Below are 10,225 nucleotides of genomic sequence, written 5' to 3'. Positions count from 1 at the left end.
GCCTTTCATCCTCTTTTGTTAAAAACAGGCTAGCACCAATGTGACGCGTGCCACGAGACACCAAGACCGCCCAGTCACAGAGGAAAAGCCCAAACACGACGCAGAACTGGGGAGAGTCCAGGCCTGGGCTGGTGGGGGCCACACCCGTGGGCTCCGGTCGCTGGGAGGCGTGGGGCTCAGGCCTGGGCGCCTTGGGCCCGGGTCTCTGGGCCTCACTTGGCCGGCCGCGTGATGAAGCGCGTGGAGAAGTCGAACAGGTCCCGGTTGATCTTGCGCAGGTTGCGCACCTCGTCCTCCAGCTCCGTGACACGGACCCGCAGCTGGTCCTGGCCACCAAGCACGCTCTGCGGTAGGAGTCGGGGTCAGAGGGCGGAAGTGGCCTGGGGTGCGCTGAAGTGGGGGCCACTGGCCAGGACTGACCCAGTCTCAGGCCCCGCCCAGCCTGAGGCCGCCCCTCCCGAGGCCCCGCCCAACCCGAGGCCCTGCCCACCTTCTCCATGGTGCTGCACAGGACGGCCTGCAGCTGCTCCGTGCGGTCCAGGTAGCTGGGCTCTGAACCCTGCAACACGGTGGGCCGCATGACCTCGGGCTGTGTCCTGTCACACACCACACGCTTTGTCCATCCCACCCCCGATATCGTGGGCAGCCACTCAGTCAGGGAGGGGCCACCGTGACGCCCACAGACAGAAGGGGAGACTGAGGCAGGGGCATTCATCTCCCTCGAGTCTGCAGATGACCACCCTGACCCTGGCTATGCAGCCATCACCCAGCGCCTCAGATCCTCCACGACTGCGCCAAAAGATGGGGCTGGGGATATGGGTGCAGATGACCACACCACACACAGGGGGCCTGGGTCAGGCCTGGAAGGACCCGCGATCCCAGGGAAGGTTCTGGGACACAGGGCCGGACGAGGGCCTCACAGACAGTGACCACCTCCAGCCATGGGGAGAGCCCAGCCAGTCCAGTGAGGCCACTGCCCTGGGCAGAGGGACCAGTCGCTGGGGGGGTCGGAGGTCGGGAACCCGCCTCCTGGACGCTGTGTTGGGCCCCAGCAGCGCCTGTGGGACAGGCCGACATTCCAGTCAGTGTCAGCTGTGTTGCAACAAGCTGGCAGCCATCGCAGGAGGAAGGGAGCCAGGTGGGGCGCCCAGGAAAAGGTGGTGGCATTACCGGAGGGTGTGGCCTGGCCCCTTCTGGAATCTCACTGTGGCCAGCTGGGTGGGGTTCTGGGGAGGGCACTTGGCTGGGTAGGAATCGTGGGAGCCGCCGCTCGCTGCCCTGGGAGGAGGCAGTATCCGGGCAGGTACCCTAGCGGGGAGCTGGCTCTGTGCCACTGCAGGTCTGTTTTCACTCTGAAGGTTCCAGCACTTTCTGAACACAAAGGCGCGCCCCCCTTTTGCCCATGCTGTTAGCAGCCAGTCCAGCCTGTGCTCTTGGCCTCCTTCGGTCTGAGGGGCCTGCGGATGCCCAGACGGTGGGGGTCCCTTGCCTGCCCCCCCCCGAGCCCACTGGTAGATGTGGGAAGACAGAGCGTCACTCCATCAGTCAGCGTGGACAAGGGAGATAACGGCATCTCCTGGTGCAGGGTCTGTCAGGCTGTCGGGCACCCTCCAGATAAAAAAATCAATCTGTACTCAGGTGAGAAGAGGGCGCGTGGGGACAAGTGCCAAGCGCCAGAGCCCAGCGAGGGACACAGACAGTGACGTGAGACACCAAGGACGCAGGAAGCTCCCTGAAGGTTGGGGAGTGGGGCGGAAACACGCTGGGAAGCCTCCCCAGGCTCAAGGACCCCCCCAGCCCCCACCCCAGCCAACCATACTGGCTTCTGTGAGGTTCCTGGGGCCGGGGTGGGAAGGAGCCTACCCTAGCACCTGCACAGAGCAGGGGGTGGTGCTGAGCTGCAGGGGTGAGGATGTGACTGTGCTCAGGCAGAGGCTGCGCAAACCCACGTGGGAGCCACATGCAGCCATCAGGGCCCCACCCGCTCCCTGCCCTGCACGGCTGCTCCCGCACCTTCCGCAGCCCAGATGTGAAACTTTTGCCCCTCGCAGCCCAAAATATGGGGCATTAGCCCTTTGCAGAAAGACCTAGCTGACCATCAGATCTCCAGCGCGTGAAGGCTGGTGTGTGGGGCGCACAGTTCGGCCCTGCTGGCCGGGGGACGAGGGGTGGTTAACTTACCAGAGCCTCTGGGTCCACACCCAGAGTGGGCAGAGGGCCCTCCGAGAATCACCATCCCGCTCACAGGATGTGCCCTCCAGTGCTGGGCTTGGGGGAAACCGCCGCACGGGTGCCAGGACTGAGGGAGCGAAGGAGCCCACGGCCTACGGGGTCTTCTGAGACCAAAGGGCAGTGGGGGTTCCCTGCTGGGGGCCGTACCTGCTGGTGGAGGCCCAGGCGCAGGGTGAGGCCCCCGTGGCGCGGCTCGTCCCCGTGCTCGGCGCCCAGCAGGTGCTTGTTGAAGTGGGGCAGCGGCAGGCTGGGCCTGAAGTCTGAGCTCAGCATGCTGACGGGCGCCAGTAGGATGGTGGCGTTGGTGACTGGGCCTGGGGGGTGCGGTGGTCAGGCCCCACCCCACAGCAAGCCAGGTTCCGCCCCATCCACGGCAGTCTCCGCCCCCAGCCATTCCCCGCCCCATCCCAGCCAGGCCCCGCCCCACAGCAAGCCAGGTTCCGCCTCATCCACGCCATTCCCCGCCCCATCCCAGCCACGCTCCGCCCCATCCCTGCCAGGCCCCGCCTCACAACAAGCCAGGTTTCGCCCCATCCAGGGCAGTCTCCGCCCCCAGCCAGACCCCGCCCCATACCTGACAGGTTCCGCCCCATCCAGGGCAGTCTCCGCCCCCAATTAGTCCCCGCCCCATTCCTGCGAGGCCCCCAGCCAGTCCCCACCCCACAGCAAGCCAGCCCCGCCCACAGTCAAGCCAAGCCCCTTTTCCCCTTGGATCTCCTCCCCGCCCCCTGCACGCTGGCCGCAGGCTCAGCAGAGGCGCGCCCACCTTTGAGGGCCAACGTCCGGATGCACTGCTTGCTCTGCACATCCCAGAGGCGCACGGTCTCGTCGTGGGAGCCCGAGAGCAGCACGCTGCCGTCAGTAGACACCGACAGGCAGGTCACCTGGTTCCTAGACAGACAGGCAGGGGTCAGGCGCCAGACAGGACGTGCTCGGGAGCCCCCCGCCCCGTTCCCACGTCCCCACCTGTGCCCTTTGAAGACCTTCCCGGCGTCCTGCTCTGGCTGGAAGTTCCTCTCCCTCTGTCCGGGCTGCGAAGGCCGAGACGGCTGTGAGCCACAGGCCCGATGCCCTCAGTCCCAGGGCACGGTGCAGCCCACAGACCGCCGCCGCACTCACCCAGGTGAAGAGATCGACCTGGAAGATGGAGCCCTCGCTGCCGCCGCAGAACATGTGGTGCTCAGCCAGGTCCATGGTCACCGCCATGATGGACACATCAAAGAGGACGGAGAGGAGTAGCTCCCCCGAGGAGACCTCCCACAGCTGCGGGCGGGCAAAGGGCGTGGGGCTCGGCCTGGCGCGGGGGAACTCGAGGACCCCGTGGGAACAGGGGCATCAGGGAGGTCAGGCGTCGGCTGTCCTCTGGCCCTAGGGCTTGGGACTTTGGGTGAAAGCCGTCACCATGTGGGTCTTGCTGAAAGGGAGCTTGGTCTCGGGCTGATGACCCCTGGGTCTCCCTCCCAGGACCACTGGCCACGACTGAAACGTAGTGATGCCCTTCGATTCCCCAGGCTTGGCCAGGGAGCCGGACCAGAAATGGTGAATGAGTGGGAATTTCCAGGCTGGCAGACCTCCCTGGACGTCCTTGGGCTCAGAGTACCAGGGGATTAAAAGCTGTCTGAAGTCCTGACAGCAGGGAGGGGGAGGAGACGATCCCTGCATTCCTGGCTGAGGACTTGCAGCTGCCGGGCTCTGCTCATGGACCGCGGTGGGGGGGTGGGGGCGGCTGTACCTTCACCGTCTGGTCCAGTGAGGAGGTGGCCACCCGGGCCAGGGGGCCCCCAAAGCCGCAGTGCAGGTCCGTGATGGGGAGCGTGTGGTGAGACCAGACGTGCCGGGGCGCCGGGATCCTGGAGGGGTCGGCCTGCAGCACGCTGGGCCGGGTGAGGCGGGTACTCAGCAGGCGGGGACCGCAGGGAACAAGGCAGTCCACGCCTCCAGCACCCACCTCACGCACACACCTGCCTCCACTCAGCAGCCTGGCCCGCCTCACCTGAGTAAACTCCAGGCTGGGTCCCCACGGCCCGCAGGACAAACCAGACCCCAGCGTGGGCAGCCAGGACCCCTGGGATGATCACTCTGTCCTCTGCACTCCAGCCCCCAAGAGAAGCCCCTTCCCACCAGGGGCCTGGGCCCCTCCTCTCCCCGCCCGAGCCAGGCGAGGCACTACCTGCAGAGGCTCCAAGCCAGTACCAGGCAGTCCTTGCCCCCTGAGATGAAGTGGCTGCTGTCCCCTGTGAACCGCAGGCAGGAGACGTCCTGGTAATGTCGACTCAGGATGACCAGAAGGTTCCCGGTGGAGACCTGTGAGGGGCAGAGGGCACCCAGGTCAGGGGAGGAAAGGGCGGGCTGCAGCCCGGGGAACCCCATGACCATACGGCCATGGCCACACTGTCACGCCCCTGCCTGGGCTGGGTGGGCACCTGTTCCCGCCTCGTCCCCGCCTGCGTGACCGCCCAGGAGGGGGGCAAGTCTCCTGCCCTTCCCTGCTGCCTCAGGGAGGTGCCGGTCCCGTGAGCCGGGCCCCAGGGAAGGCACGGGCTTCCTGCGCAGGCCCTGTAGGAACGGCTGCACTCGGGAGCTGTAGGCAGCTCCCACCACTCAGCGGGAAGTCGCTTCTGGGCAGGCTGTGGTGGCCTGACCGGGGGTGGGGGCAGGAAGCCCGGCAGCTTGTCTGAGGAAGAGGACAGGGAGCCCTTTCCAGGTCGCCTGGCGAGGGCTGAGATCTCTGGTTGGGGTTGTGGGTTGAATCGTGTGTTTCCCCCAAAAGCTTGTTAAAGTCCGGCCCTGGAATTTGTGAATGGCCTTCTTTGGACGCAGTGTCTCTGCACATATAATAAGTTAAGATGAGGTGGTTCTGGAGCGAGGGCCTCCATCCCGTGTGTCCCGGTTGTGGTGAGCTGAGAGAAGTGCAAACATGCAGGGGGCTCCACGTGGCAGCAGAGGCAGGGGAGAGTCACCCACAAGCCAAGGGCACCAAGGGGCGCTGGCTACCACCGGAGAGGTGGGGAGGCTCCTCCTGGGGCCTCCAGGGGCAGCGTGGCTCTGCGGACACCTTGATTTAGGACTTCTGGCCTCCAGGATGGGGGCCGAGTTTCTGCTGTCGAAAGCCCCTGTGCGTGGTGCTTTCTTGGGGCAGGCAGGGCCTGTTGAGCCCAGATTTGACAGGCCATGCCCTCTCTGGGCCTCAGTTTCCTCGCATGCAAAACCCAGGGTGGCCGGGGAGGGTTAAATGGCACTGGATGAAGCAGGGTCCAGGTCAGCCCCAAACCACAGATGGCAGTTCTGGTGAGCACCACTGCCCGGGGCTGGTACACACAGGGCAGCATCAGAGAATCAGTGCCTCCTGGGAGGTCCCTGTCCCCGTGGCATGGGAGAGGCAGACCAGCCCCCGCCCCACAGCCCCGGCTCTCAGGTTTCCAGCCCACTCCTGACTCACCACTCACACACCCGTCATGCACACAGAGAACAGGAGGAGGATTTCAACCGTGGCAGGGGGCACAGTGGAGGCAGTCCGGCCTGAGCTCCAGCTGAGCATGTGGGGCACCCCCTTGTGGTCACAGCTCATGCCGGTCAGAAACTCTCCAGGAGGGCCAGCCACAGTGGCTCACACCCGTCATCCCAACACTTTGGGAGGCGGAGGAGGGCGGATCACCTGAGGCCAGGAGTTCCAAACCAGCCTGACCAACATGGCAAAACTCTGTCTCTACTAAAAATACAAAAATTAGCCAGGCATGGTGGCAGGTGCCTGTAATCCCAGCTACTCGGGAGGACTGAGACAGGAGAATCACTTTAACTCAGGAGTCTGAGGTTGCAGTGAGCTGAGATCGAGCCACCACACTCCAGCCCGAGCAACAGAGTGAGACTCCATCTCAAAAAAAATAAAAATAAAAATAAAAATAAAAATAAAAAAGGAGGAAGCTAGGGGAGCAGGGGTCTGGTAGTGGGTGCCACCCAGCACACTGTCCCCAGCCAAGAACAGGAAGGGGTCCCACCTAAGACATCCCCCATGGGGTGATGATACATTTAATTCCTACCCACATACCCTTCTGCCCCAGACTGACAGCCACCAGGGTCAGGAGGTGTATCGTGAGGGGTGACTTGTGAGCTACTGCCTCCCTGCCTCAGTTTCTCTCTCAGCAACAGCATCCCAGTTTCAAAATCATGGACTGATATTTAAAAGCCTTGGGATGCCAGGCATGGTGGCACATGCCTATAATCCCAGCTACCTGGGAGGATTGCTTGAGTCCAGGAGTTCAAGACCAGCTACGGCAATGTAGTGAGACCCCATCTCAAAAATAAGTTTAAAAATTACATACATATACACGTGTCCTGGGGGTGAGATAATGATGCCTCCTGTCATTCCTGTGCTCCCCGCCACCTCCCCACCCCGCGTCTTTTTTTGAGACAAGGTCTTGCTCTGTCATCCAGGCTGGAGTGCAGTGGTACAATCTCAGCTCACTGCAGCCTTTGCCTCCCGGATTCAAGTGATTCTCATGCCTCAGCCTCCCAAAAAGCTGGGATTATAGGTGTATGGCACCACGCCCAGCTAATTTTTGTATATTTTGGAGATACGGGTTTTCACCATGTTACCCAGGCTGGTCTTGAACTCCTGGCCTCAAGTGATCCGCCCATCTCAGCCTCCCAAAGTGCTGGGATTCCAGGCATGAGCCACCATGCCCATCCCCCTGGTGGCCTTTGTATCTCTCAGAGAATCCTCATGCCCACCCAGCCCTCTCAGTTCTCTGAGCAGCCCACTGGGGGAGGCAAGGACAAGGTCAGAAGGGCAGAAACATGGTTACCTTTGGGTCTTCTGGCTCCAAATCTCGTACTGTCTGCCCTGCTCTGTGTGGGTTTGAGGGCAGGTCTCCCCCCAAATATAATGAACCATGTGTAACAACACAGCCAATGATCTACCACAGCAGCTACGATATGGGCCAAATCCCAAGAGGCCTGGCTTTGTGAATGAAGTCTCCCGGCACCACCCACTCACTCACACATCATCCAGGGCTGCTTCCCCTAACCAGGGTGGAGCTGAGAGGCTGACCTAAATGCATGGCCTGAACAGTTCGCTGTGTCTCACCACGAGAGCACGGGCTGTGAGTGTGTCTAGGGGTTGCTGTCACCTAGTTGCTCCAGCAGGAAGAAAAAGGAGGCACTGGCCGGGCACAGTGGCTCACACCTGTAATCCCAGCACTTTGGGAGGCCAAGTCAGGTGGATCACGTGAGGTCAGGAGTTCGAGACCAGCCTGACCAACATTGTGAAACCCTGTCTCTACTAAATACAAACAAATTAGCCAGGTGTGGTGGCGGGCGCCTGTAATCCCAGCTACTCAGGAGGCTGAGGCAGGACAATAGCTTGAACGCGGGAGGCAGAGGTTGCAGTGATTACTGGCATGAGCCACTGCACCCAGCCCTTTATAACTGTCAAGTTACAAGTGCCAGGTGCTGCCCCCTGCCTGGAAGAGATGCCCGCTAGCTCTGGAAGATGCTGCGGTGTGTGTGTGCTGGGGACTGGGCTACACCGGGCTCTATCCAAGCACTCAAGGCAGGATTAGGGCCACTTTGGGATTCGCAAGAGTCTCGAGGGGACCTGGAGAAAGGAGGCAGCAGGGTGAAGCTTAGGCTGTGACCCCTGAGCAGTCACCCATCCCAGGGCCCCAGGCCGCATGGTCTCTCCCTGGTGCCCTGCAGGCAAGGCTCAGATGGGCTGAGATGTCCTGTGGGAAACCCTCACGCTTTGCGCCTCTTACCTCCCACAGGTGGATGCTTTCTGCAACTCCTGCCAGGACGTAGAGACCGTTGGGTGACGCGGTCAGACAGGTGACAGGCCCAGGGCACATGATCTTCTGCTGGAGCTGGTCCTATGGATGCACAATCAGCCTCGTGAGCCCCGTGCAGGACACGGGAGCCCCTACAGCAGCGGAAGGCGAGGGGAGGGGACGCCTGGGCAGTGGTTAAGAGCACCAGGGAGAGGAGTCGGGAGCAGGGTGGTTTGAGCAAATGCATGGTCCAGCGAGGAAGTGTTCGCCCCTGCAAGAGGCTTCGAGGCTGGAGGTGGTAGATAAGAGGAGGCTGGTGCTTCCTCTGAGGGCCAGAGGGACCCTGGCTGGGAGGAACACAGGAACAAAGCAAAGAGGGTCTAGAAGGACACTGGGGTCCAAGAGCCCAGTAGGCTTGTGCACCGATTCTTCTATCCATAATGTCCAACCTAAGACCCCAAGCCTCAGCTTCCTCCTCTTTAAAATGGGAAAACTCGGCCAGGCGTGGTGGCTCATGCCTGTAATCCCAGCATTTTTGGGAGGCTGAGGTGGGTGGATCACTTGAGTTTAGGAGTTCGAGACCAGTCTGGCTAACATGGTGAAACCCTGCCTCTATAAAAAATACAAAAACTAGCTAGGTGTGGTGGTTGGTGCGGGTCTGTAGTCCCAGCTACTCAGGAGGCTGAGGTCTGAGAATCGCTTGAACCCTGGAGGCGGAGGCTGCAGTGAGCCGAGATCGCACCACTGCACTCCAGCCTGGGAGACAGAGTGAGACCCTGTCTCAAAAATAAAAGAAAATGGGAAAAATTTATGAGTTGTGCGTGGACTCCATCAGGCAATGCCAGAGCACAGAACCAGTCCCAAGCGAGTAGCTTCAGGGACTGGCTGCATTTTGGGCTTGAGGGTAGAGGGGAAACGGTGGGCGACGGTTAGTATCTGTTTCTTTATTGGAGGGATAAACGCATGAGTCTCCTACGCCACTCCTTCATGGGGGACTCCCCCAGATCTAGGTCCTTCTCCCTCTTCCTGCAGAACCACAACATCCACAGAGCTCACAGTCTCCTTTTTTTTTTTTTTCTTTCTTTTTTTTTTTTTGAGACGGAGTCTCACTCTGTCGCCCAGGCTGGAGTGCAGTGGTACGATCTCGGCTCACTGCAAGCTCTGACTCCCAGATTCAAGCCATTCTGCCGCCTCAGTCTCCCGAGTACCTGGGGCTACAGGCGCCCGCCACCATGCCCGGCTAATTTTTTGTATTTTTAGTACAGACGGGGTTTCACCGTGTTAGCCAGGGTGGCCTCGATTTCCTGACCTCGCGATCCGTATAGTCTCCTTTTAATCAAATTTCGCGCGCCAAGAACTCGTGCATGCGCAATTGCCCCAAGGGACCCCCGGAGCGTCTCCATTCCCCCACTGCCCCCACGGCAGCCTAAGCCTGAACCCCGCGCGTGCGCAGAGCGGCCTAACAGGTCGCGCATCTCTCCCCAAAGCCCCCAGACCCGCGCATGCGCAGAGCGCCCGAACGGAGACCTCCGCGCCCCACGCCAATTCCGACTCAGGGTGCACGCGGCCCCCACAAACCCATCCCCCGACTGTAGCCTCGGGCGCCCCGTGACCCCCGCAGCCAAGCCCAGCAGCGAGCCCGCACGGCCGCACCTTCCGCTGCAGCTCCCAGGCGCTGATGTAGTTCTTGCCCAGCTGCGCCGCCAGCAGATACTCGCCATTGAGCAGCGCCAGGCCGTGGGGTCCCGCCTGGCCGCCGCGGTAGGTGAGCAGGTTGGCGCCCGAGTGCAGTTCCCACACGATGCAGCTCCACATCGGGGCTGCCGAATCCGTACACACGGCCACCTCCATGGGCGCCGCCATCTTGCCTTCCCCACCGCCCCGGACGTGCGTCATCATCAGCGAGACGCGGACGACTGCGCCACGCGGGCCAGAGCGGCGCACCCGCGGCTCCAGCGGGTGGCCGACCCGCGCATGCGCCCGTGCCTCGGAGCGGGGGCTTCCCTGTGAGATGGGATTTCCCGCTTACCTGAGACTCGAGGGTCGCGCGGCCGGCTTAGAGATCTGGGGAGGCGACTTCTTCCAAGGCCCGGGGTCTCCGGCGATCAGTTAGTAGGTCTAGAGCCGGGGTACTAGACTTGGCCTTTTCCTCCCGGGCGTTTTTGGCCAAGTGACTCGACCTCTTGGATTCACGTATTTTTAAATGTTCAAATAATAAAGTTCCGACCTCA

The 10,225-nt window shown here is 61.8% G+C and overlaps 1 protein-coding gene across 1 annotated transcript; it reads right to left on the bottom strand.

Annotated features, from left to right (window-relative positions):
- Window positions 1-9,869, bottom strand: WDR18 (WD repeat domain 18). Its single transcript, XM_045378761.3, has 10 exons — window positions 9,648-9,869; window positions 7,986-8,096; window positions 4,403-4,536; window positions 3,965-4,106; window positions 3,352-3,495; window positions 3,199-3,263; window positions 2,999-3,123; window positions 2,380-2,546; window positions 491-559; window positions 1-344 (listed from the first exon to the last, which is right to left on the bottom strand). The coding sequence occupies exons 1-10, from the start codon at window positions 9,855-9,857 to the stop codon at window positions 213-215; spliced, it is 1,299 nt and encodes a 432-aa protein (XP_045234696.2). The 5' UTR covers window positions 9,858-9,869; the 3' UTR covers window positions 1-212.
- Between the last annotated feature and the right edge of the window lie 356 nt (window positions 9,870-10,225).

Source organism: Macaca fascicularis, chromosome 19 (genome assembly GCF_037993035.2).
Source record: "Macaca fascicularis isolate 582-1 chromosome 19, T2T-MFA8v1.1".
NCBI lineage: Eukaryota > Metazoa > Chordata > Mammalia > Primates > Cercopithecidae > Macaca > Macaca fascicularis.
The sequence above is the reverse complement of the archived record's forward strand: the minus strand, read 5'-3'. Positions and strand labels throughout refer to the sequence as shown.